This window comes from Peromyscus eremicus, chromosome 20 (assembly GCF_949786415.1).
Source record: "Peromyscus eremicus chromosome 20, PerEre_H2_v1, whole genome shotgun sequence".
NCBI classification, from domain to species: domain Eukaryota; kingdom Metazoa; phylum Chordata; class Mammalia; order Rodentia; family Cricetidae; genus Peromyscus; species Peromyscus eremicus.
Window position 1 is genome coordinate 20,890,702 of NC_081436.1, and position 26,338 is coordinate 20,917,039.

At 50.0% G+C, this 26,338-nt stretch overlaps 2 protein-coding genes across 3 annotated transcripts; one reads left to right on the forward strand and one right to left on the reverse strand.

Moving 5' to 3' along the window:
• Nucleotides 1-1,344: 1,344 nt before the first annotated feature.
• Smim45 (small integral membrane protein 45) lies at nucleotides 1,345-2,050 on the reverse strand. Its single transcript, XM_059248104.1, has one exon. It carries the CDS (start codon nucleotides 2,039-2,041, stop codon nucleotides 1,835-1,837), a length of 207 nt encoding a protein of 68 aa, XP_059104087.1. The 5' UTR covers nucleotides 2,042-2,050; the 3' UTR covers nucleotides 1,345-1,834.
• A 12,937-nt stretch (nucleotides 2,051-14,987) lies between these two features.
• On the forward strand, nucleotides 14,988-26,338 carry Cenpm (centromere protein M). Of its 2 annotated transcripts, XM_059247630.1 has the most exons (6): nucleotides 14,988-15,107; nucleotides 15,468-15,547; nucleotides 17,876-17,968; nucleotides 19,314-19,393; nucleotides 21,065-21,156; nucleotides 25,846-26,338. In XM_059247630.1, the coding sequence occupies exons 1-6, from the start codon at nucleotides 15,051-15,053 to the stop codon at nucleotides 25,984-25,986; spliced, it is 543 nt and encodes a 180-aa protein (XP_059103613.1). In that variant the 5' UTR covers nucleotides 14,988-15,050; the 3' UTR covers nucleotides 25,987-26,338. The 2 variants fall into 2 exon arrangements, with proteins under 2 accessions (XP_059103613.1, XP_059103614.1); XM_059247631.1 differs by lacking the exon at nucleotides 21,065-21,156.

Genomic DNA, 26,338 nt, shown 5'->3' on the forward strand with positions numbered 1-26,338 from the left:
CAGGCCAAGCGACATGAGGAACACTGAGTGGAATGGCCACCAAACCTGCTCTGGACAGCCTCCTTGCCTTAGGACCTGTTGTCTTCATCTCAGTGACTGATGTTTATCTTCTAGCCTGTCCTCAACTCCAGGGATTCCAGTTAACATGTTTGATTGATTGTCCCCAGGAGCTGGAGAGATAGCTCAAGCTCTTCCAGAGACTCAAGTTTGGCTCGCAACATCTATATCAGGTGGCCCACAACCACCTCTAACTCTAGCTCCAGGAGATCCAGCGTCCTCTTCTGGCCTCCCAAGGTACTCGTATACACGTGGCATACACATACAACACACACATATAAATAAAAATAAATCTTTCAAACAGTGTTTGATCATCCAGATACTTTGTGTTTGTTTGCGTGCACACTTATTATTTAGGTGTGGATGTGTGCGCACATGTATACGTGTGGAGCTAGTGGTCACCCTCAGGCCCCCAGGAGTCACTTGTTCCCCCAGCCCCTCCACCCGTGCTAGGAATACAGATGCATGCCACTGCACCCAGATTTTAGGCGGATGCTGAGGATCCAGACTGATGCTTGAACAGTTTGTGGCCAACCTGGGCTACATGAGACCCTGTCTAAAACAAAACAAAGCAAGAAAATTTGAGGATGTAAAATAAAACATTTTGATTGTCTTGGAGGAGAAGCAGCTAATGCTGCTGGCATAGAATGGTAGAATTCCAGCTGCTGGCTATCTCCCTGCAGTCCCAGAACACTCCCCTGCCCCAACCACCAATGGTGCATGCTGTCAGTTGAGCATCTCTGCTCACCTTTGTTGAGATTTGCTGTTCCTATCACCACCAAGCTGTTGTGTTTTTCACACAGCCCCAGATAGGCACGATCCTGCTTTTGAGAAAGAACAATCCTGCCCACGTAGCCATGAAAACTTTATTAGATTTGAATAAATGTAGATGGAGGCCCCACCTGAAGAGAGAGATGAAGGCTGCCCATTCGTACCACAAAGTCAAGTAATGACGTCTCCACACGGGAGGAGCTTCCAGAGTGGGCAGGCAGGGCTCGGCTCAGCTCTGGAAGTGCAGAAGTGCAGCATGGGACACAGAGGGAGCATGGGCAGAGGCTCCTGTGGGCCACCTCAGCCTAGGGGGAACGTGGAAGAGTCCAGCGGAAGGAAGGGGCTGGAACCTGCTGTGGATAGTCCTCACACAGCCCCCACAGAGCCCACTCCACCCCCACCACTGCCTGCTCTGCCCGGGGACCCCCATTCTCTTTCTCATACACACATAACTTCTCACCTACTAGTGCCTGCCGCTGACACACACGCGCGCGCGCGCGCGCACACACACACACACACACACACACACACACACACACACCCTTCTCAAAATCTTGCCCTTCTGCACACTTCCACCATACACTATCACTCATTCTAAGCCTGAGCCCACCGAGGTGGGTGGGGCTGGTCTGAAGCAGGCTGGCATCCTTCTGATGAAATGCTTTTCCTGGGTCAGCTTTGAGGGCAGCCCCGCGGCGCAGCTGTGAGGCAGAGATGGGAGCTGGAAGCAACTGGGAATTCCGTGGGACAGTCATAACTGCCTCCAGATGGAGGTGCAGGAGCTTGGACAGCACTTAAAGGCACTGAGGGCCAGTGGAGGATGTCCCCAGAGCTAGGAAGGGAAGGCATGGGGTGAGCAGGCTTAATACCGAGCTTTTGAGCCTGGAGTAGCAATTAAGATAGATATTCAAGTGCCTGGTTTCTACGCAGGGGCCTCCCTGAACAACAAGGGCCTCTACTGGGCTACAGATGCACGGGTGGAAAGATCAAGGGATCGTCCTTCGTCTCAGACTTCTGGGCCTCCGAAAGCCAGGTTGTCCCGCACCATCAGCGTCTTGCGGAGATCACGGTCCACCAGGGGGCGCTGCATGCGCCACTTGTGCGCCTCCTGCAGGCCAGGCTCGAAGTAGTAGATGCAAGCTCCAAAGCCCACCAGGATGAGGACGGAGATGACCAGGTAGACAGGCACGAACCAGTCCAGAAAGTGCGGCATCGCGAAGGCTTTGGCTGCCAAGACACAGTCATGAGGACACGAGAAGGGCTCCTTGGTAGTACCCACCCAAAGAGAGAGAGACCCGGGTGCCTTCCAGCATCATGTTACAGATGGGGGACCGCCTAGGGGAGTGGGGGACAGTGCCTGACCAAGACGTCAGGGTGACTCAGCAGCCTTCCCCCATGCACCATGCTGTCCTCTGCACACGAGGACACTCAGCTCCTACTCATCCGTCAAGAAAGAGAATTACAGCCCAGAGCTGTGCTGGCTCCCGAGTCTGTGCCCTCGGACAAGTTGCTTCCGGGTCTCAGCTTCCTCGGATGGAAAGGGAAACTAGTCCAACCCTAGCACAGGTCATGGTGAGCATTCACTGACTGATCTTTGCGGGGGCACAAAGCACTCACTGTAAGAGGACAAAGTGGGAGGAGCCTCCTCTGGTCTCCATGCACCCTGAAGCCTGGCTGAACCCTGTCTTCTGCGGCTTGCCAACACCCCCCACCCACCCACCCACTCACACATGCAAGAATGACCGAGGCCACAGCTACATCAGGCAAGGTATGGCCTGGTGAAAATATAGCATTCAAACGCCGGTCCCCAGAGCACTCGGCCTGGTATCCATAGCATCTACACAGCCCAGTTTTGGAATTGTGAGGCCACCGTCGCTGGCTCCATATAACTTGGGTAAGATCAGAGCTTCTTTGGCTGCAAAGGGAAATAACAGCTCCTGAGTGGTATAGGGCTCTGGGGCTGTTGAGTGGGCTGGTGCGCGGAAGATTTCCCATACCAAGGCCTGCCCTATGAGAGGTGCTATAATGTCTTATAATGTCTTATGCTCTGACCTTCAGTTGTCTTATCTGCAGAAAGAAATGCAACTAGGGATCACTTCCTAAGCACACTGTAAATGAAACGGAACCTGCATTCAAGCACGTGCACACGCGCGTGCTCGAGAGTCTCATAGCATGAGTGTGGCGGTAGGAAGGTAACGCCCAGTTGTTGAATCATCCGGGGTCCGGGAGATTAAACTCAGGTTGCCAGGCAAGGCAGGAAGGGACTCCAACTGCTGAGCCATCTCACCAGCCCATTAAAAAAAAGAAAAGAAGGGTTGGGGATTTAGCTCAGTGGTAGAGCGCTTGCCTGGCAAGCGCAAGGCCCTGGGTTCGGTCCTCAGCTCCAGGAAAGAAAAAAAAAAAAAAAGAAAAGAAAAGAAATGCTTTTAGCCAGAAATGGTGGCGCATGCCTATAATCCCAGCACTCCAGAAGCAGAGACAGGCAGATCTCTGAGTTTGAGGGCAGCCTGGTCTACAGAGGGAGTTTCAGGACAGCCAGGGCTACATAGAAAACCCTGTCTCAAAAAAAAAAAAAAAAAAAAAAAAAAGCCAGGCAGTGGTGGCACACACCTTTAATCCCAGCACTCAGGAGGCAGAGCCAGGCGGATCTCTGTGAGTTCAAGGCCAGCCTGGTCTACAAAGTGAGATCCAGGACAGGCACCAAAAAACCCACAGAGAAACCTTGTCCTGAAAAAAAGAAAAAGAAAAAAAAAAAAAAAGGTTTTGAGACAGGATCTCATATAGTCCCAGCTGGCCTCAAATTCACTCTGTAGCTGACAATAACCTTGAGCTTCTGAACTTCTGATCCTCCTGTCTTGACCTCCCTGGTGCTGGGATTACAAGAATGTGACTCTCTGCCTGGTTTATGAAGTACTGGGGATCAAACCCAGGGCTTCATGCAGCTAAGCAAGCACTCTACTAAATATACCCCAGCCCTATTCTGTGGGTTTGGAACAATGTCATCTCAGGCCAAGCCAGACACAACAAGTGTTAGCGACTGTTACTTTGAGCCACAAAAGGAAAAAGCAGGAACTTAGAGAGGAGGCCTGTAAAGTGCTTCACAAAAGTCATGTGAACCCAGACTCCTAAGACTCTGTCCTGGTGGTGCCTTGGGTGAGAATGGTCCCCACAAGCTCATGATGTCTGAACACTTGGTCCCCCGTTGGTGGAACTGTCTGGGAAGGACTGGGAGGTGTGGCCTTGTTGGAGTAGGTGTGTCATTAGGGACAGGCTTTGAGTCTTCAAAAGCCCACACTAATCCCAGTTAGCTAGCTTTCCCCCCACCTCTCTCTCTCTGTCTCTCTCTCTCTCTGTGTCTCTCTCTCTGTGTGTCTCTCTCTGTCTCTGTCTCTCTCTCTCCCCCCTCTCTCTCTCTCTCTCTCTCTCTCTCTCTCTCTCTCTCTCTCTCTCTCTCCCTCTCTCTCTCTCTCTCCCTCTCTCTCTCTGCCTCTTCTTGTGGATAAAAATGTGAGCTGTCAGCTGTTTCCACCATCATGCCTTAGTTCCACCATCATCTGAAACCATAAGCCCAACTCACTCTCCGAGTTTCCTTGTGTTTTGTCACGGCAAAAGAAAAGTAACAAATACAGCCGCCATCTGCTCTCTGCCAGCCTCCCTACCTCATGTCCCACGCTGTGTGCTATCATGGAACCGAGTGCCAGTCACCTGCTGCCATGCAGTCCCCAGCCTTACGTCTGCTTTGATCGGCCTTAGTTTCTTGCATTCCCAATTGTTGGGCAAACTTCAAAAGTCCAATCACCAATCGCCTTCTTCAAGGATGGAAAGAGGCAGGGTCTGCTTACCCACCCCTACACCTCCCTTAGGTCTAGGAAAGGATGGTCTGAGGAGCCCCCTTCTGCATGGCTGGCAGGGACAGCATTTTCACAGGCTTAACCAGGGCATATTGGCTGGGTACCACTGCTGTCCGTAGACCAAGGACAACACAGACGCCTGGACAAGCTGCTGTGCAAAGGATTACCCAACTGAGAAGTAGCAGAGCTGACTCCCAGTGATGGCCTGAGGCTTGAGTCCTCTGCGACAGGGAAAAAACTTCCCAAGCATGAGGAAACGAGACGCCTTGGCTTCTGGTGGTGAGTGGGGCAGGGGAGTGGACAGGATCACCCCCAGAGCAGGTTGAAGAGAAACGCCGTTATTCTGACCTCCCAACTCCAGCTCCTCCTGTCCCCTCTATTCCCAGGTGGCCTGTAGCCTTGGGATAGGGAGAGATGCTGCTTTCCGGTCCCGTGTCTATCTGGATCTCCCTTCCCCAGGCTTCCCATTTGCTGTCCTGAAATGCAGCCAACAGCTAAAGGTGCCCTATTTCTGGAGGGACATATTAAAGGGTGGTTTATTGTCTTGAGTCAGGACTAGAGCAGCTAAGGTGGGCACAGTGGGCAGGGCCCAGCACCCTCCCACATACTGTCCTTTCTGGAGAGCCAAATAAAGAGTTCAGAACGGCTAGGTGCTGATGCCGTGGTGGGAGGCGGAGAAAGGGGCTCCAGGACCGAAACCTAAGTGTGAGAACGAGAGTCTAGGACAAAGCAGTATCTATCTATTTCACTTACAGAGATGGGGGCCCCTACCTTCCCAATACTCTAGACAAAAAATCCATGCATTCTGGGGCAACAGAGGACTCCTAGACCTCTTCCCAATTTCTCAGGGAATCTGACCTAAGTGAAGAGGAAAACATTCACAGGCTCTCTCTGTGACCTTAGACCACTCCTCACCTTCTACAGGCTGCAGGGTTCCCTGTGCATGCACAATGGCAGGGTGGGGATGAGGGTTGCCAGACGATCTCTAAGAAAATTGCCAAGCCGGTTTGAGGCCAGGTTCTGCCTGGGCTGGTGTAAAGGTTGCAGAGCCCCACTCCCTATCTCCCAAGCCACTAGCAATACTCACGGCCCCAGCATGCCTGCAGACTCACCTCATACCCGTAGATGCCTGGTCTGCGGTCTCTGCACAAAGCACGCTGCCTCAGCCTGAGTGGTGGCTCAGTGTTGGCCAGTAGACTCAGTCGCAGCTGCTGTCCCCAGAGACACTGCCATCTGTGGCCGCTGTGGGAGCTAGAGGCAGAGAGTGACAGGCCAAGACTCCCACGGGAGATGGAGCTTCTCTAACCTGGAGGCCTCTGAGTCGGCCAAAAGACAATATTCCTGAGCCGGCTTGGCACCCTGGTACCTCTTCTTGCCATGAAAGACCCTTCCCTCTGCACCCCCACATTCAGGATGGCAGGAGGTGGGACCTGTCTCGGCCAATCAGCAGCCAGACAGTGCAAGGGCTTTATCCTCTGTTGCCCTGGCAACCAGCTTTCTTTTCTGAATCCCTCTACTGTACACGTGGTTCAGCAGATGACAGGGAGAGCGGAATTCAGGGAGGGATGAGAGTCACCTAGCAGGGACTAGGTCCCAAGGATGGCAGGCAGGGAGAAGGGAACCCAGGACAGATTAGAGTATTTGTCAGGTGAACAAGGACACACCAACAGTACCAGGCAGAGCTGATGAGTGTTCCGTGTTATAAAGGGATGACCCAGAACTGAGACTGAGGGCCAGGGGTGGGCTGGTTCAGTGTCCAGCTCCTGACTAGACACTTTTCAGTCCTTCATTTCTGTGAACCCACTTGTTATTCTTCTAAGGTCACAAGGCTGGACAAGAGCGTGCCAAGGTAGGCACGCTAGCCTGATTTCAGGGCCCCTCTGACAGCCTTCAACATACACCTCCCCACACTCCCCCACACACACACCTTATCATCTCTACAGCTCACCAGGCACTAGCATCCCCACTCAGCCCTCCTGCTGGCTGGATGTTGGCCTACTTGGCCCAGGGTCAGCCCAGGCTCAGAGAAGTGAAGCTACTGGATTCAAAATCATGGGTGAGAGTTGGGGACATGAGACCCAAGCTCTAAGCCTGGATTCTCCCCTGGGGGCTCTAGCTGGAGTCTGTAGTCTGTGAGCTGTCTCATCCTGCGCACATTCTTTGAACAGCAATGGCTGTTGTCTCAAAAGGATAGAACAGCCCCCCAAGGACCCAGAAGATGCTTGGAGGACCCAGTCCCCCAGAGTCTGTTCCCAGAAAACCTGAGGACACGTAGAGGTAGAAGGCGGCTCTGGGTGAGGTGGCTTTGGGGCCCTCAGTACCCTGGCATATCACCATGCCACCTGGGAGCTCTGCAGGTGTAGTGGGTCCATCCCGATGCATGTGAGTTAAGGAGGAGTGAGGTGAGATTCCGGGGGATTTTAAACTTCAAGTACATCAGGGAAAGTATACTATCAGGTGAAGTACACCTGTTATACCCATGGGGTTTTTTTTGTTTTTTGTTTTTTGTTTTGTTTGTTTGTTTTTTCTAGACAGGGTTTTCTGTGTAGCTTGTGCCTTTCCTGGAACTCACTCTATAACTCAAGCTGGCCTCAAACTCACAGAGATCCACCTGCCTCTGCCTCCCAAATGCTGGGATTAAAGACGTGCACCACCCCACCACCCGGCCCATAGATCTTTTTTAAATTATTGCATTAATTGTGTGTTATGCACACAGATCAAAGCCCAGTGCCACTTTGAGATCTTTGGCAGCAGTTAACTCTGCAGCTCACACACGATTGAGCCTGTATGATAATGAGTATTCAGAGACGGGTAATGCCTGGGAGTCGCTCACCAACCTAAGACAGAGCACTTGTGTGGCCTGGGCAGGCGTCTCCATGATGGGTAAAGTGACCTGCTGACGTCCCATGCAACCTAAGTCAGAAGCTCATTTTTTAGTAAAAGGGGGACCTGTAGGGCCCTGGTCCCCGTTTTGGGTAACTGTTGCCTTGCTTGCTGACCTTGATCTTGATATCCTCCCTATGCTAATTCCCTGCCAGGTTCTACCCTCCTGAATGCTTAAGGGAAGTTCCTTGTCTGTGTATCCTGCATAATGGGCATTAACAGTTTAGATGCAAGGTTGTAAAATATCTGTAGCGAACTTCTGCCCTCCGGGGTTTTCCCATTGTGCTGTAAGCCTGTATTTAAGACCTCTTCCCTCCTTCAATAAACAGCATTCAGAATAAATAAATAAATAAATAAATAATTTTTAAAAACGATAAAAAAAATTGTGTATTATGCTTTTATTTTTGTGTCCTGCTGCAGTCTGTGTATGGAGGTCAGAGGACAACTTGCATGAATCAGTTCTCTTCTACCATGTGAATTCCAGGAATCGAACTCAGGTCATTAGGTTTGAGGCAGCAAGCACCCTTACCTGCTGAGCCATCTCGCTGGCCCAATTTTTTCTTCCTTCAGTGCTAGATATGAAATTCATAACCTCTCATGTGTTAAGTATGAGCTCTGCATCACCAAATCTGGCTTGTATAATAGCTGCTTCTTCTTTTTTTTTTTTTTTTTTTTTTTTTTTTTAGGACTATGTAGCTCTGCCTGTCTTGGAACTCACTACGTAGACCATCGGCCTTGATCTACCTGACTACCTGACTCTGCCTCTCAAGTGCTGGGATTAAAGGCTTGAACCACCCATTCTCAGCATGTACAGTAACTTTCGTGATAAATGGTCTGTAGGTATTGTTTTAGCCACTTTCTTAGTCAGGGTTTTACTGCTGTGAAGAGATACCATGACCACAGTAACTCTTATAAAGGAAAGCATTTAGTTGGGGCTGGGTACAGTTTTAGAGGTTTAGTCCATTATCATCATGGTGATAAGCATGGATGGCAGCCTGCAGGCAGCCATGGTGCTGGAGAAGGAGCCGAGAGTTATTACATCTTGATCCACAGGTAGCAGGAGAGACTGTGTACCACACTGGGAATAGCTTGAGCAAATGAGGCCTCAAAGCTCACCCCCATGGTGACACACTTTTTCTAACAAGGCCACACCTACTCCAACAAGGCCACACCTCTTAATAGTGCCACTCCCTGTGGGCCAAGCATTCAAACACATGAGTCTTGGGGCTATGCCTATTCAAACCACTACAGCCAGTGATTCTTTTAGTCATAGAAAAAGCTTCATGGAAACCTGTAACAGAGGTAAAGCTGGGGTGGCTTCTGTTAAAGGATAAGATCTCTGGACCTCAACACTCAGATTCCCCCATCTTTCATAGGTGTCCCACGAGGGTCTCATAGAAGCCAGTCTTAAGAAAAATGTTAGCTGGGCCATGATAGCACCACCTCTCAAGTTCCAGTTCCAAGGGAATCTGATGCCCTCTTCTGGCCTCCCCAGGTTCTGCATATATGTGGTGCACTTATCCGCAAAACACTCATACACATAAAAAAGAAGTAAAAACATTTTTAAAAGAAAGTAATCTGCTATGTGCCCTGAACATTTCAGGATGTTTCTTTCTAGATAGGCCAAGAAGGCAAGACCCCAACAGCTTTGTACTCAAGCCTTTGCTCAGAGTTGTATTTGTAGAAAAGAATTGGAAGGGTAGGGTCATATCCTCTCCTGAACAAAGAACAGATATGTTTACCAGCCACTATAAAGCTACCCACTAGGCCAGGCAGTGGTAGCACATGCCTTTAATCCCAGCGCTCAGGAGGCAGAGGCAGGAGGATCTTTGAGTTCAAGGCCAGCCTGGTCTACAGTGAGTTCCAGGACAGCCAGGGCTGTCTCCTGTTTTGTTTTGTTTTTGTTTGTTTGGTTAGGTTTTTTTTTTAGCTGAGGATCGAACCCAGGGCCTTGCGTTTGCTAGGCAAGCGCTCTACCACTGAGCTAAATCTCCAACCCCAGGGCTGTTTCAGAAAGAAACAAACAAAAACAAAAAACGCCCACTAGCTTCGCAAGATCCACAGTGCGCCCACTGTGGAGTCCAAGAGTCATGGGAAAGTAACACTAGCTGGTGCTTTTAATTTTTTTTTTCTTTAGAGACAGGGCCTCAGGTAGGCCAGGCTGGCCTCAAAATCATATGGAACTGAGGACCTTGATCTTCTGATCTTCATGCCTCCACCTCCCCAGTGCTGGGATTATAGGTGTGTGCCCCCATACCCTGTTTTTGTAATTCTGGGGACTAGACCCAGAGTTTTGTATCTTTGAGGCAAGCACTCTGCCAACTGAGCAACATCTCCAGCTCATACTGTTCCCATAAAGTAAATAAAGCTATGTGTCCTTCATCTCTTTCTGGAAGGGCTTGTCTTCTGGAAGCATCCTCCAGAAATGAACTAGACTGTTAGTTTGTAAGTAGAACAGACTCTGTGGGCTGGGAAGTTCGTGACAATGACGTGGAGATGAGTGCAATGGAGAATGGAGACCAGAGACAGAAAAGGACACCAGGAGGCAGAGAGAGGGTTGTGATTTCAGGTAGGGTCAGTAAGAAAGGCTCCTAAGCCGGATGGTGGTGGCACATGCCTTTAATCTCAACACTAGGGAGGCAGAGGAAGGTGGATCTCTGAGTTTGAGACCAGCCTGGTCTACAGAGCAAGATCCAGGACAGCCAGGACTACACAGAGAAACCCTGTCTCAGAGAAAAAGAAAGAAAGAAAGGGAGGAAGGAAGGAAGGAAGGAAGGAAGAAAGAAAGAAAGAAAGAAAGAAAGAAAGAAAGAAAGAAAGAAAGAAAGAAAGAAAGGGAAAGGAAAAAAGAAAAAAAGAAAAGGCCTCTCTAGGAAATACTTAGGAAGAGAAGGATACAGCTGGGATTGGGGGGGCACCAATCTGTATGTATGGGCATGAGTGCCATGGTGTGTGAGTGGAGACCAGGACAACATCTGGTATCCGGTGCTTTCGCCCCACCGTGTATGATTGTCAAAGTCGGCAGCAAACACCATTAGTTACCCAGGAGGCCGCCTCACTGGCCCATTTTTAAAAAATGTTTTTTTATTAGCTATATGCAATAATGGGTTTCATCATAAAATGTGTATACCTGTTTTGGTGCTCCCCCCCATATCCTCTAACTGGTCATGATGGCTCCTGCCTCTAATCCCCCAGCACTTGGAGAGGCTGAGGCAGGAGGATTGCCCAGAGTTGGAGGTTAGCTGGAGTCTCGGAGTAAAACCCTGTCTCAAAAACAAAAGAAAAGCCACAGGAAAGAGCAAGCCCCTGTGATGGGTCGAAATTGGAGCCGAGGCATGAATGGAGTAAGATGAGCTCTGACTATCTGGGATATTTCATCCAGAGGGAACAGGAGGAACCAAGTCCTGAACAAGGACCGCCAGTGGCTAGCACGCTGCTGCGACCATCATTGAGGGGTGAAGAGCAGAAGAGGAGGTCAGGGAAGCTGTCGTCGGGAGCCAGGACGCCTGGGGATCGTGCCAGATGTTTGCAGCACGCTGAGATGGGATTCATGGGCTGGTTTGAATCAAGGAAGTTGCGTGTTCTGATTTCCTGTCTCAAACTCAGGTTTGCTAACTCACTAGATGTGGATCCTAAGTAAGAGTCAAGACCAAAGAGCAGGGCTTGGTGCAGCACACCTGTAACTCCAGCGTTCAGGAGGCAGAGGCCAGCCTGGGCTCCATAATGAATTAAGGCCATCTGGAGTATAGGGAGTGAGAGCTTTTCTTACTCAGAGACCCACCTATCTCTGCCTCTAGAGTACTGGTACTAAAGGAGAGTGCCACCACTGTCTGGGTGAAAAGTTTTCTTAAAAAAAAAAAAAAAAAAGTCACCTCAAGTCTTTATTCTGAACAACCTTAAGGATGGAGCTACCATTAACGAGGCAGTTAACCTAAAGGCCTGCCTAGCACCTTACGTGTCTGAGGCCAGAGCTGAAATGCCCCCTTAGAAAGGGGGAGGGGTTGGAATGATGGCTTTTTTTTTTTTTTTTAACTATTGAAACAATGGGCAGGGGGCAGCCCATGCCTTTAGTCCCAGCTCTCAGAGGCAGAGGCAGAGGCAGGCAGATCTCTGAGTTTGAGGCCAGCCTGGTTTGCAGTGTGAGTTCCAGGACAGCCAGGGCTACACAGAGAAACCTTGTCTCAAAAAAAAAAAAAAAAAAAAAAAAAAAAAAAGAAAGGTAGGGGTGGTTATTGCTAGACTACTTCCTGCTGTATGGGGATATCGAAGTCCTTGGAGCAAGCCTGATCTTCACCATCTGGGTGTAATTGCTGTGGATATCGCTCTTTATAAATAAAACACTGATTGGCCAGTAGCCAGACAGGAAGTATAGGCGGGACTAACAGAGAGGAGAATTGAGGGAACAGGAAGACAGAGGGGGAGACTGCCTGCAGCTGCTGCCAGGACAAGGAAGATGTAAGGTACCAGTAAGCCACGAGCCACGTGACAAAGTATAGATTAATAGAAATGGGCTGAATATAAGAGTAAGACCTAGACAATGATAGGCCTGAGCTAATGGCCAAGCAGTTTAAATAATATAAGCATCTGTATGTTTATTTTATAAGTGGGCTAAGGGACTGCCGGGACTTGGCGGGACCCGGAGAGAAAACTCTCCAGCTACATGTAATGGGAGTCGTGGGCCTCTGGGACTGATTATCCTGTTATAAGCAGGTTAGGGGCTGATAATCCCATAATAACAAGTAAGTGATGAAATATCTGGTTAGAAATCTTTTGAATCTACTGTTGAAGAAATCCAGACAAGAAGTTTATGAGACGGGGTGCAATTAGTAGGATTAGGAAAAGGAAGAGAAGGGGAGTTAAGAAGGGCAATACGTGGGCTAAGGATATGGCTCAGAGGTAAAATGCTTGCTTAGCATGCAAGAGATCCTGGGTTCCAATACCAGTAAGACTCTTAAAAAGAGAAAACCATTCCAGCCCAGGGGTGGTGGCCCACACCTTTAATCCCAGCACTCAGGAGGCAAAGGCAGACAAATCTCTGTGAGTTCAAGGCCAACCTGGTCCACAGAGTGAGTTCCAGGGTAGCCAGGACTACACAGAGAAACCCTATCTCAAAAAAACAAAAAACAAAACAAAACAAAAAGGCAAACTCCAATTCCATACTGGACTGTCAACAATCCACTGGCCAGAGGCGTTGAGCTGTTCCTTACGTTTTTTGGAGATCTGTCTGGAGTTGTCAGATTTTTGTCTTTTATTTTATTTTACTTTGGTTTTTCCAGACAGGGTTTCTTCTCTGTGTAGCTTTGGAGCCTTTCCTGGAACTCACTCTGTAGACCAGGCTGGCCTCAAACTCTGAGATCCGCCTGCCTCTCCTCCTGAGTGCTGGGATTAAAGGCGTGCGCTGCAGCCGCCACCACCACCACCTGGCTTTATCTTTTATTATACCTGACTGCTTGACATAGAAGCAACATTCCTCCTTGAGGTATAGGCAAGGGCCACCTTTCTCCAGTGTTAGTAGGCTGAATCCTTGCCAATTTTCTTTAATCGTTTTCAAGTAGTTTGCACAGAAACAAGAATTTTTCTTAAGCCATACAATAACCTCTTTGTCCTGTATAAAGCAGGTCGAGTGCCCTATCATGTTATAGAACTATGTTAGCTAATGAATTTGTCTGTTGATAGATTTGGGTCTATTTGGTTTTAGTAGGTACCTTCCTTTGTATTCCAATAGGCATATATGCCAGGGGGTTTTCCTTTTGACCTAACATTCCAGCCTTTTGGAGAGGACAAGGGGTGATGTATTTTCTTCTGTAACTATTTCCTGCTAAATTAGGACATCATTGTCAGGGACCAGGAGGGCTGGAATGTTAGTCAGAGGCCAGGAGAGGATTCAGGCAAAAGGGCATCCATCAGAAGCATCTGGTTCACCGACCCAGCAGTAGAGACTGGGAGCAATCACATAGGCCGGAGTAGTTCACATCACCTTTCAGCAAGTTCAGGGCGTGAAGCCAGTTAGTTGGAACAGTTTGTGGTCCACAGCTGATTGCTGGATGGTGTCCGTCAGTCAAGAAGAAATCCGCTGAGACAGATATAGACTAGGGAGAGAAGTTAAAGTTGAGGAACTTAAAGAAAAATCATACACTTGGAACTTTCAGGTCCATAGTCCTATTAGTTGGGGGAGGGGGAGGAGTCCCAAGACCAGCTGGGAGAGAAATCACACCATCAGGAATAGGTAGATGGGGAAACTTAGGCTGTACTTATCTGGAGAGATGGCTCAACCATTAAGAGCACTGGCTGTTCTTCCAGGGGACCCAGGTTGGATTCAGAACACCCACATGGCAGCTCACAGAGATCTGTAAACGCGTTTCATGGTATCTGATGCCCTCTTTGGGGCCCGGTGCACGTGGTACACAGATACACATGTAGGCAAAACACCCATACCCATAAAGGAAAATAAATTTAAATAGAAAACTTTAAAAATATAATGAAATAAATCCTTTTTTTTTTTTTTAATGATTTATTTATTTTTACTTTATATGCACTGGTGTTTTGCCTGCCTGCGTGTCTGTGTAAGGGTGTCAGATCCCCTGGAACTGGAATTACAGAACAGTTGCTATGTGGATGCTGGGAATTGAACTCAGGTCCTTTGGAAGAGCAGCCAGTGCTCTTAACCACTGAGCCATCTCTCCAGCCCCTTAGCATTTCTTTTTTTTTTTTTTTTTTTTGTTTTGTTTTGTTTTGTTTTGTTTTTTGAGACAGGGTTTCTCTGTGTAGCTTTGTACCTTTCCTGGGACTCACTTGGTAGCCCAGGCTGGCCTCGAACTCACAGAGATCCGCCTGGCTCTGCCTCCCGAGTGCTGGGATTAAAGGCGTGCGCCGCCACCACCGCCCGGCCTTTTTTTTTTTTTTTTTTTTTAAGATTTATTTATTTATTATGTATACAGCATGTATGACTACAGGCCAGAAGAGGGCACCAGATCTCATTACAGAGGGTTGTGAGCCACCTTGTGGTTGCTGGGATTTGAACTCAGGACCTCTGGAAGAGCAGGCAGTGCTCTTAACCTCTGAGCCATCTCTCCAGCCCGAAATAAATCCTTTTTAAAAGAGGAGGATGGTAGGGGCTGGAGAGATGGCTCAGCAGTTAAGAGCACATACTGCTCTTGAAGGGGACCTGCGTTAGGTTCCCATAACCCTTTTCAGGTGGCTCAGAACTTTTGGCTTGGAAATCCAATTCCAGGGACTCCAACTCCCTCTTCTGGATTCCGCAGCCACCTCTCCTCCCATGAGCGCGGATGCACACACAATATGCACATAATTAAAAATAAAAGACATCCTGGAGGGACGGCCAGGCAACGAGGTAGTGGTTTCTTTAAGAGTAGGAGCTGGCAGGAAGCCCCGCCCAGACGTGTAAGCCCCGCCCCGCCCCCTGGAGGCGGGACTCGGGGCGGTTTGAAAGACCCGCGCGCTGAGCGGGGTGGCCCGGCTGCCGCTGAGATGTCGGTGCTGAGGCCGATGGACAAGTTGCCCGACCTGAACGGGGCCACCGTCTTGGTAGGTGCGGGCGGCGCCCCTGGGCCGGCTCCCCGCAAGCCCAGGCCTGGGCGCGTCCTCAGCCACAGAGCGCTCGGACGGCGGCGGGGTGGGCGGGCGCACTGCTCCGGACCAATCGGAGCGGCGGCTCGGGAAGCCGAGTGACGCCTCCACCAATAGGCGCGCGGCTGGCTCGGCAACAGACTTGAGTGGGCGTTCCAGTTCGAACTTGGGTTTCCCGCGTTCTAAGGAAGTGCAGCTCCTCGGGGTCCCCTTCTCGGGAAATGGTGTTCCCCCAGGAGGGATTCCAAGTGCTGGGCCCTCGAGAGGAGCCGCCCGCCCTGCTCCGGTCTCCCCCTGTCTGGTTCTCTCCCTTCGCAGCTGGTGGGCCGGGAGGATGCGCTTCTGCAGCGGCTGGCGGAGTCGATGCTCAAAGACCACTGTGCATCCGAGCTGAGGGTGTAAGTTGCTGAGGTGCAGCCTGAACTCTGGGCTGACCTGAGGGGAAGGGAAGGGAGCCTGCGGGAGAGGGAGGGCCCCAACTCCTCCCAGTTGCCGCCTTTCCGTCCCTTACTGCCCTGCCCACCCTTGCGGAGCTGACTCCTTTACAGGTTTGTGCAAAAGTTCATGACTCATACATACGCGGAAAACCCACTTACTCATTGAAGATCTATCTGGGTTTGGTCGTCAGTGCCTAAAAGCAAAGCAGATCTTGGTTTCGTTTCCTTTTGCTGCGATAAAATACCCTGACCAAACCAACTTTAGGGAGAAAAGACATTCTCGGCTCGAAGTGCCAGGTTACTTGTAGCCCGTCGTTGCTGGAGAAGTCCGTGCTGTAGGAAGTTGAAGCAGTTACATCCACAGTCAAGAGGAAGGAAGGAATGTGTGTGTGCTAGTGCTTAGCAATCCAGAATCCCCTCCCAGAAAATGGTGCCACCTGCAGTGGATCCATCTGCCTTCCTCAACCCAATTAAGAAATTAAAAAGAAAGGAAATCCCTCACAAGGCATGCCCACAGGCAAACCTAATCTAGACAGTTTCTCATTGAAACATGCCCCCGCCCCAGGTGACTCTAGATTGAAAAGTAACCATAAGAGAGACTAACCAAAGCCCCTGGGGAAAATGAACACCGTTTAAGCCCAACATGAGGGGGCACAGCATTTGTCAGGTGGAAACAGTTCCAGGCCAGCCTGGGTTTCGTAAGACCCTGTCTCAAACCAAAATACAAAGAAGTCACCTCCCCACCTGTTTGCTTGTGTCTGGTCCTTCCCCCAACCACACACACACACACACACACACACACACACACACACACACACACACACACCAGTCCCTAAGGACAGATTTTGACTCCCGTTCACTGGTGAGCCCCCAGAGCCTTAAACAGTAACTAGCACACAATAGCTCAGTTAATAACTGTTGAGTTAATCTGGTTAATTCATGATCCAAGAAATGCTAAAAATGTCTCAGGCTAGTAGAAGTGTAAGGCGGGGATTTCTGAGGAAAGCTTGGTGATGTGAAGGTGAACTAGTCCAGTGAGATGAACTAGAAAATAGCAAAAAAAAACCCTGAAAGCTTCAGTGATTGAGAAAAGGTTCTGGCATGGTTATGCCTGCAACGAAATTCTGAGAATTCTTTAGTGCCCCAGATTTGGAGGAACAGTAATTACTGCGTGTTTTCCTTTCATTTTTCTAACCTCACCAGGCTTCCAGGCTTGAGAATATGAAACACATTAACACCAGACCAATCTCATAACTCAGAGACAGAAAAGGATTTTTAAAAATGCATTTGCCCTTGAATAGTGAGCTTGTAATCCCAGCTACCAAAGCGGGAAAAGGGAGATGTATGTTTTATGTAGTTTTAGCTAGGCATGATGGCACAAGACTGTAATACCAACACCTGGAGATAGAGTCAAAAAAGATCAGGGGTGGCCGGGCGGTGGTTGGGCACACCTTTAATCCCAGCACTGGGAGGCAGAGGCAGGCGGATCTCTGTGAGTTCAAGGCCAGCCTGGTCTACAGATTGAGTTCCAGGATAGCCAGAACTGTTTCTCAGAGAAACCCTGTCTCGAAAAATCAAAAAAAAAAAAAATTAAAAAAAATTAAAAAAGTTTTATACGCTTGGTATTCCTTGAATTATAATCTAAGAAAGAGTGATGGACCAGGCATGGTGACAGATGCTTTTGATCTCAGAGCTTGGAAGGCAGAGGCAAGAGGATCTCTGAGTTCAAGGCCAACCTGGACTACATAGAGAGACCCAGAAAAAAAAAAAAAAAAAAAAAAAGAAAAGAAAGAAAGAAAGAAAAGGAAAGAGTGCAATATATACAAAGAATGGGTGGAAGAATTCATGAAAGGCCTTCAGGTGGGGGTTTGGCAATTATAGCTAGCAAATGACAAAACTGGATCGAGCCTGTTTCTACCTCATACCAAAGGGATTCAGTCTTATCCCCAACCATCTCAGCCCAGTACCTCCCCTGAGCCTGGTCTTCCCCCAGCAGGCAGGGTTTCTAAATCCTCTCGTCTCAGCCAACGCCCCCCCCCCCCCCCCCCCCCCCGCCCCAGCTTGGTCTCCCAGGGTGGGGGGTCTGAGTCCTCTTATCACAGCAGTTACCAACAGTCCCCTCTGGCTGAAGGACCAGACCAGAGAGGTCTGGGTAGAACTGGCTGTGCACTGCCTCAGTGCTGGACCCCCTCTGAGGCAGCTCCTCTCCCTGTAAAGGACACTGTGTGGACGAACAGTCCCTGTGAGGTGAGTCTGTGTGTCTCTAGTCCTGCACTTTCTGTTTTTCAGCCACTTGGCCAACTCCCTCCCTCTGCCCTCCAATGTGAACCGGCCCCGAATTGACCTGATTGTGTTTGTGATTAACCTGCATAGCAAACACAGGTGAGTGCCGGGACAGGGCGCTGGAGGACCTAGTCAGGGCCTGTGCTGGACCAGTAACCTTAGATGGGAAGGCAGGAGGGGTGAGGAGGGGTGAGGAGGGGTGAGGAGGGGTGAGGAGGGGTGAGGAGGGAGGGCTGCGGAGGGAGGGCTGCGGAGGGAGGGCTGCGGGGTGGTTTGAAAGACAAATCATGACGTCACCTGTTCATTTAGCAGGTCTATGCCTACTGCCCAAGGGGGCCAAAAGAGAGCACTGTGCCCCCTGCAGCTGCAGTTACAGACAGTTGTGAGCTGCCTGGTGGGTTCTGGGATGCAAACTCGGGTCCTCTGGTAGAGCAGTCAGTGTGCTTAACCTTTGAGCCCTGCCCTTGGTTTATTTATCTTGTTTGTAGTACTGGGGATTAAATTTCAGCACCTGACCTCTTAGCCCTAAACCACATCAAAACTACAGCAATCGGGAGCTGGGTAGTATGTGGGACAGTAGTTGAGAAAAACAGTAGGTGTTTAAACACACCGCTGTATTTGCACATGAAAGAAGAGTCCTAGAAGAATTCACACCCCACACTGTTGGCAGTGAAGGATGATTCAAAGAGGAGGATTCTTTATATGTGTGTGTGTGTGTGTGTGTATTCATATTTATTGCTTGATTGTTTTATGAGCATTCGTGGCCTTCTCTGTAAGTAAAAGTAAATTTTAAAACAGGGTATATGTGGCTAGGCAGGTGGCTCAGTGGTGCCGAAAATGTGGTTCCCAGCACTCACAGAAGGAGGTTCACAACCTACTGTAACTCCAGCTCTGGGGGATCCACAGACACCAGCACTCATGTACACCTAAACTCATGCTTGCACCGGTTAACACATAGTTTAAAATAATAATAATAATAATAATAAAACCTTTTTAAAAATAAAACAGACGGGAATCCCAGCATTTGGGATATGGAGACAGGAAGATGAGAAGTTCAAGGTCATCTTCAGGGCAGCCTGAACTACATGAGATCTTGACTCAAAAGTGGGGGGGTTGGGAACGGAGGTAGGCAGCAAGATGGCTTAGCTTAATCACCTGAGTTCAACCCCAGGTCTCAATATGGGGGGTTGTGGTGGTGGTGGTGGTGGTGGTGGTGGTGGTGGTGGTGGTGGTGGTGGTTGTGGTGGTTGTTGTTACGACAGGGTTTCTTTGTGTAGCCCTAAATGTCCTGGAGCTCAATCTGTAGGCCAGCCTAGCTTCAAAGTTAGAGATCTGCCTGCCTTTGCCTCCTGAGTGCTCAGATTAAAGGTGTGCGCCATCACGCAGGGCTATGCTGTAAAATTCTGTCTTATGGTGTCTTTTCTTGCTTGGCCTTGTGTCCCAGTCTCCGGAACGTGGAGGAGTGTCTGAACCATGTGGACAGCAGCTTCTTCCTGGGGAAAGTATGCTTCCTGGTCACAGGGGGTAAGTGTGGCCTCTTCCTGCTGCGCTCCTACCCCAGCTAGAGCAATAGCAGTTGTGACCCCTTGCTGAGGAGGTCTGCAGAGCGGTTCTCCTTACCTGACTACTGAATTTTTTTCTTTTGCCTAAGGAGATCAAAAGCGGGCATGTGATCTAGAACTGGAGTTATAGTTTCATGTCGTTGTGAGCCACCATGGGTGCTGGGAATCGAACCTGGGTCCTCTGGAAGAGCAGTCAGTGTTCTTAACTACTGAGCCATCTCTCCAGCCCCCATTTAAGAATGTACTTTGGTTTTTGTTTTGAGACAGGGTCTCACTATGTACCCCTGGCTGTCCTGGAACTCACTCTGTAGACCAGGCTGACTTTGAACTCACAGAGATCCGCCTGGCTCTGCCTCCTGAGTGCTGGGATTAAAGGCGTGCGCCACCACACTGCTGGCTTTCTAACTTGATCCCGGTAGCTGATTGTGCTCTTGCTTGGAGTTCCTCACTGACTCCTGTGGCTTCCAGAGAGAAATTCAAATCCTCTAAAGAGGCAAAGTAAACCTGGAAGTTTACACACACCTCTAATCTCAACACGCAGGATGCTAAGGCAGGAGGAACAGGAATTTGAGAGCAGCATGCAGGGGGATTACTCAAAGTTCAAGGCCACCTCGACAACGTGGTGAGATCATGTCTCACGGATTTTGCTATTAGCCCCTCCCTTTGTGTCTGGCCTCCACTCCTTGTCCTCATTCTTTGGGGCAGCCACAGTTCTCTGGAAAAGGTCCTGCTGGTCCTGAGGCGGGGCAGGATTACTGGTAATCCGTTTGCTCAAACACTCTTTTTTATCACAGTGGTCTTTGAGGTCTTTTTTTTTTTTTTTTTTTTTTTTTTTTTTTTGGTTTTTCGAGACAGGGTTTCTCTGTGTAGCTTTGCGCCTTTCCTGGAACTCACTTGGTAGCCCAGGCTGGCCTCGAACTCAGAGATCCGCCTGGCTCTGCCTCCCGAGTGCTGGGATTAAAGGCGTGCGCCACCACCGCCCGGCTTGAGGTCTTTTATTACAGTAAGCATTACCTCAGATTCACAGCATACGTGGCTTCCCCGGGCCCTATAGCTCCATTAGTGGGGAGGCGAGCTTCATAGTCCTGCTGCTGGGCCATCCATCACCTTCTTTCGTTTGGATTTTTGCTCTGTTTCATTAGTTTCTTTACATTTTGAGACAGGGACTCAATATGTAGCTCAGGCTATCCTCAAACTCTGTGTCACCATGCCTGGAATCAGGACTGTCTCTGAATGATTACTGAGGCTCCTGTCAGGTCCTGTTTCTCCTCTTTGTCTGGCTGACTCCTGCGGGAATACCCAAACACTCTGCTCAGGGTCAGCGATCTGTCCGATCTGCCAGCATTCCCTATGACACTGAGGTCCTTGAGGGGAGAGTCTCGCACTGATGCCTGAGATGGTGGTGGTGGTAGTGATGGTGGTGATGATTCTCGGTGAATACTGGTAAACCGGTGAATGCCTGGGATTCCTCAGTATCAGCTCACTGACTCTGAGCAGCTCTGTGTAGTGGGTGCTCTTGTTCTTATTTCAAGAGTGAAGAAACTCAATTATCCATCGAGCACTTGGGAGGCAGAAGCCGAGGCAGGTGGATCTCTGGCGGATGTAGCCTGAAACGTGCCTGGCTTCTTTGCAGCTGGACAGGAGAGCCACTGCACCATTCACCGGAACACAGTTATAAAACTGGCCCACACCTACCGAAGCCCCTTGCTCTTCTGTGACTTAGAGGTAAGAACTCTGGTCATTGGGGCCAGTGAGAACACAATAAGCATATTAGGAATGCTTACTGAAGGGTCACCAAGTATCCAGGGGAGGTGGCCCGGGTATGGAGGGAGGCATGTACTTCTGGTTTAAGGCTTGGCTTTTAAGTCTTGTGTATGTGTTTGAAAGTCCTTGTCAATAGTTCACTCTCCTGCTGGGGGATAAGTACTTATGATATGAGGTATCAGGTCCGTCTGGCCGTCAGAGTGCCTGACGTCATCCTAACCTCCATGGACTGCAGACCTTGTCTGTGGTGTCACAGGGCAGGACACACAGCAAGTAATGGGGGTGTTTATTAGATGGACAGGTAGCTGGGTGTGTTGGTTCCACCCTGATTAACTTCTGTACATGTGCTCACCAGGTGAGCCCTGTCTGGCCATAGCAAAGCAGGTATGCATTTCTCTTTTTATTTTGTGTGTGCGTTGTGTGTACATATGTGGGGAGGATCATGTACCTGTGCATGCCCAGAAGGCAGAGAAGGATGTCAGGTGTCCTTCTCTATCACGCTCTGCCTAATTCTCTTAAGCAGGGTATAGGTGGAGTTTTCCTCTCCAGACCCTTTGCACCCAAATAACTGGCAGCTGCTTCCCAAATTATCACACAAAGACTTATATTAATTATAAATGCTCGGCCAATAGCTCAGGCTTGTTACTAGCTAACTCTTACACTTAAATTAACCCATATTTCTTATCTGTACTTTGCCATGTAGCTTGGTACCTTTTCTCAGTACTGTATGCCCATCTTTCTCTCTCTGCGTCTGCCAGTGATTCTCTAACTCTACCCTTCCTCATCCCATCATTCTCAGTTTGGCTTTCCCACCTAACTTTATCCTGTTCAGCTATTGGCCAGTCAGCTTGTTTTATTAAACCAACCATAGCGACATATATCCACACAGTGTACAGAAGGATTATTCCACAGCAGCAGGGTCTTCACCGAATCTGGAGCTAGACTGGTGGCTATCCAGTCCCAGCAATCCTCCTGCCTCTGCCCTTCCCTTCCCCCCACAGCACTAGAGTCACTGGCACTCACAGACATATGCAGATATATACACAGCTTTTGACATGGGAGCTAGGGTCACGATGCATTCTTGTACAGCAAGCACACTTCCCACCCGGCCAGCTCTGGAGCCCCAGAAATGTGTTATTGTTCAGCAGGAGTTGATGTACGCTCCCTGGGAGAATCACTGAAGGTCCTCTGGGCCCCGAACTGCCCCACCCACATACCTGGCCTGCTCAGTTGCTCTGGGGATCTTTTTGTTAGTTTTGAGGTTTGTTTTGAACAGTTGTGTCCTGGGTCTGGCACCTTTTCCCTAAGATGAAGTAACTCCGTAAGAACCAGGTCAGGACAAAATCCTGTGGCCCAGGGTTTCCTGTTATGTGGTCTGTGGACTGTGCCTGTGATGGCAGAATCCAGGTGACCTATAAACTTGCATGAGAAGTAGCGTTTACCCCCTCCCCCACAGCACCGTACTAACCTCTAGCTGGAGCTGAGCTCATGGATTAGCCAAGAGTGTCAGTGGGAATAGCTAAGTTAGCAGTTACCAACAGACAGCATGCTGGGGGCTGGAGTGCTGGCTGTTGGCTAAGAACATTTGCTGTTCTTGCAGAGGACCTGAGTTTGGTTCTCAGCATCTGCCTAACAGCTCACACCTGTCTATAACTCCAGTTCTGATACGCTTGGCCTTCTGGGGCGCCAGGCACACACGGTGCACAGATTTATATGCAGGCAGAACACCCATACACATAGAGCTGCTGATGCTCTCATTTACATGTTAGGGCAGATCTCGTCGCTACTTTGTTCTGGTTGCTAAACTGCCCCCTAGACCACCCCTAGACCACAGCATGATCAGGGTGTACATGCCATTCATTGTACATCTGTCTTTTGTCATTAACAGTGTTATCAGAATCCTTGACTAGATCCAGGCTCCGCTCTCATGGGTTATGACACTCTGTACCCCCGGCACACCTGAAGTGTCTCACCCTGCAGGGTTTCCTCATAGCAAACCTCTGAGAAAACACTCCAAAAAGAGTCACCTTGCTCAGTCACACAAAGTTAGGGCCAGCCGGGTAATGGTCAGCGATTTCCCCATTGTGGCGTGCTGACTATGTGGCTTTGAGCAAGTCTCCTTATACCCACTTCTCGGTGGGTTTATGATCTCTTACTGAAGAATCATCTTTGCGTCCCAACTCAGGTGCAGGTGGTGGTTGTGGAGCCTGTTAACCATTAACAGGTGCTGTTGCAGTTCCATATGTGGCCATGAGGTGGCAGGCCACACCAGTTTTTCAGTTTTCATGGCACTTAAGGCCTAGACTAGGGCAGTGATAGGCTCAGCAGGTAAAGGCACTTGCTGTCACCCTGAGTTCTGTCCCTGGGCCCCACAGGTAAGGAGAGAATGGATTCCTTGTAAATTGACCTCTGGTCATCATGCATGGGCGTACACACACACCACGCACACGCACACACATTCTCTCTCTAAACGTAGTTTTAAAAAGAAAGGAAAGTCACGGAGCCATCTGTGCAGAGGAAAGCAGAGGCTGAAGTCTGTTCCCAGCTGGCGGAGGGCTACAAATACCTGCCCAGAACACACGCCTAGGTCCCTCAGATGAAGAGCCCCATCTGTGGACTGTCGGTCCCTGCATGTGTCTGAGTTGGCATTTTCAGAGCATACTTTTTGTCTTATCCAATTGGAACCTCAACATATTTGGAGGCCTTTGTGTGACAAGAGTTGCTAGCTCTTTTATAGACTGGGAAACACTCTTGGACAGTGTGGAGGGCTTGTCTCGGTGTGGGTCATGAGTGACAGCAGACAGCTGTGGCATTCAGACTCCAGCAGCAGTAGATTGGAGATATAGACCTTTGAGGATTCACAATATCTGTCACACAGACACAGTGTACCTGGCACTGTTGTAGGCATCAGAGACACAGCGGAGAGCAAAATAGTAAGATTTATATATGCCCTGGCTGTGCTCTAGTCAGGAACACAACTAGCCACGTGGGCTTGTTTGTTTGTCTGTTTTGTCTGTTTGTTTGTTTGCAATGTAAAAAAAAATGACTAGAGCCAGGCAGTGGTGACCTACGCCTTTAATCCCAGGACTCTAGAGGCTCAGACAGGCTAATCTCTGTGAGGTCGAGGACAGCCTGGTCGACAAAGCAAGTTCCAAGACAGCCAAGGTTATACAGAGAAACCCTGTCTGGAAAAACCAAAACCAAAAACAGAGAGACAGAGAGAGAGAGAGAGAAAGAGAGAGAGAGAGAGAGAGACAGAGAGAGAGACAGAGAGAGAGAGAGAGAGACAGAGAGAGAGAGAGAGAGAGAGAGAGAGAATATGAATGAGGTAGAAGGGATGAGAGTCTGGGTGTAGCTTTGTGGGTAGAATGGATCCCGAAGGGGAGAGCTCATGTGTGAGCAACAGCCTCGCGCTGTCTGGCAGAGAGTGCTCGTCAAGAAGGTGCAGAGTGCAGAGGGCCAGGGCTGCCTGGTGTGGCCTGGTGTGGTGAGGGTCCTTCAGGGGGGCCTGGGTGAAATAGCTGATCCCTGGGAGGGCAGAGTAATGGGAAATGTCAGCAATGATGGGGTGAGGTGGTAGAGTCAGTAAAGACTGTGCTTTTCCTCCAAATAAAGCTGGAACTGCTGGAGGTTTGGGGCCCCGCAGGCACGGGGCTTCGCTCTGGCTGTGAGTAGATGAAGAGAGAGGAAGGCAGAAGTGAGGACAAGGTTTGGAGATTTTTCTGGAAGGGTCGAGTGGTCCGGATTCAGTGGTGTCCAGAGAAGAGCGACATGGGATGGTCCATAGTCTTTGCTGTTTCCTGGACAGTCAACAGAATGTGCTGGTGGCCAGATGTGAGGTGACAGGAAGACAAGTCGGGGACAACCGAGGCTTCCGGCATGACAGCTGGGAGGGTGGCGCTGCCTGTAGAGATGAGGCAGAGTTGCAGGAGCCAAGTCAGTGACGGGCTGACAGTGCCCCGAGGCCACTTGCTGGAGCATCATTGGCTCTTCAGCGAGGCAAACGTTTATCAGTGTCTCTTACTTGCCTAGAACTCACTGGTCCAGGGCCAAGACATCTTGTAACCCGCAGCTCCCCTGAGCCCTCCATCCCAATAAAGGACACGTGGGTGTGGGTCACACGTCCTTATCTGTGTTGAGGGCTACTCTGTCCATCCTCCCTTCTGCCTGTGTCCTCCTGGGGTGCCTGTCAGTGGCTAGGATTAGCCATGGTTGAGGTCCCAGCTCTGCGGTCACTCCTCTGTGACCCTGGACTGTGTAGTTGACCTTACCAGTTTGTTTGGTTGTTTGGTTTGTCGAGACAGGGTTTCGCTGTGTAGCACTGGCCATCCTGGAACCCATTCTGTAGATCAGGCTGGCCTCAAACTCACAGAGATCTGCCTGCCTCTGCCTCCCACATGCTGGGATTAAAGACGTGCACTGCCATGGCCTGGCCAGACCCCACCAGTCTTGTCAAATCCCTTATCTTGATCAGGGCTCAGTCTCGGGGTGTCTCTGGGTTTGAAAAACAAGGTAGGAAGTTACCTGGTAAGGTGTGGCACAGTCCTGGGGTACCCGTGCACCTCGGCCCCCAGCTTTGCCTTGGCCTCTGCACGGAGTATGTCCGCAGAGCCAGCCCCCGCTCACGGCTCTTCTTTGCTCTCCCTGAAGGTGGAAAGCTTTCGGGCCACCGTGGCACAGCGCCTGGTCCGCATGCTGCAGATCTGCGCTGGCCACGTGCCAGGGATCTCAGCGCTGAATCTGCTGTCCTTGTTGAGGAGCTCCACCAGCCCCGCGCCCAAGGAGCTGTGAGCGCCCCTGCCCTCCCCGCATTTGGCTCCAGCTCCAGAAGCAGTCACTGTGGGTGAAGACCAGTCAGGGCCTGACAGGCCCTGGAGGGAGGCAGCCTGCTGACTGCAGGGCTGAGCTCTGCTCCACCGAGGAGTGCTGGGCAGGAGTCGGGAGGGCAGCCCAACGGTTGAACCCCCATCCTTCCCGGCTCCCCACAGAGGCCCCACACCACAGAGGCCCGTATCTTCACCTGTCTGGCGGGGTACATCACCTAAGGTTTCTTTGGAACAAAGAGCCATGGCTAAAAAAAAACCCTAAAAATCTGTCTCACCCACCATTTGACTTTGTAAATGAGGAAACTGACTCAGTACAA

Bases quoted from the DNA above. Each gene is read 5' to 3' on its own strand.
- Smim45 (XM_059248104.1), bottom strand. From the start codon at position 2,041: ATGCCGCACTTTCTGGACTGGTTCGTGCCTGTCTACCTGGTCATCTCC.
- Cenpm (XM_059247630.1), top strand. From the start codon at position 15,051: ATGTCGGTGCTGAGGCCGATGGACAAGTTGCCCGACCTGAACGGGGCC. The intron at 17,969-19,313 runs GTGAGTGCCGGG...CTTGTGTCCCAG, and splicing joins AACCTGCATAGCAAACACAG to TCTCCGGAACGTGGAGGAGT. The intron at 21,157-25,845 runs GTAAGAACTCTG...CTCTCCCTGAAG, and splicing joins TGCTCTTCTGTGACTTAGAG to GTGGAAAGCTTTCGGGCCAC.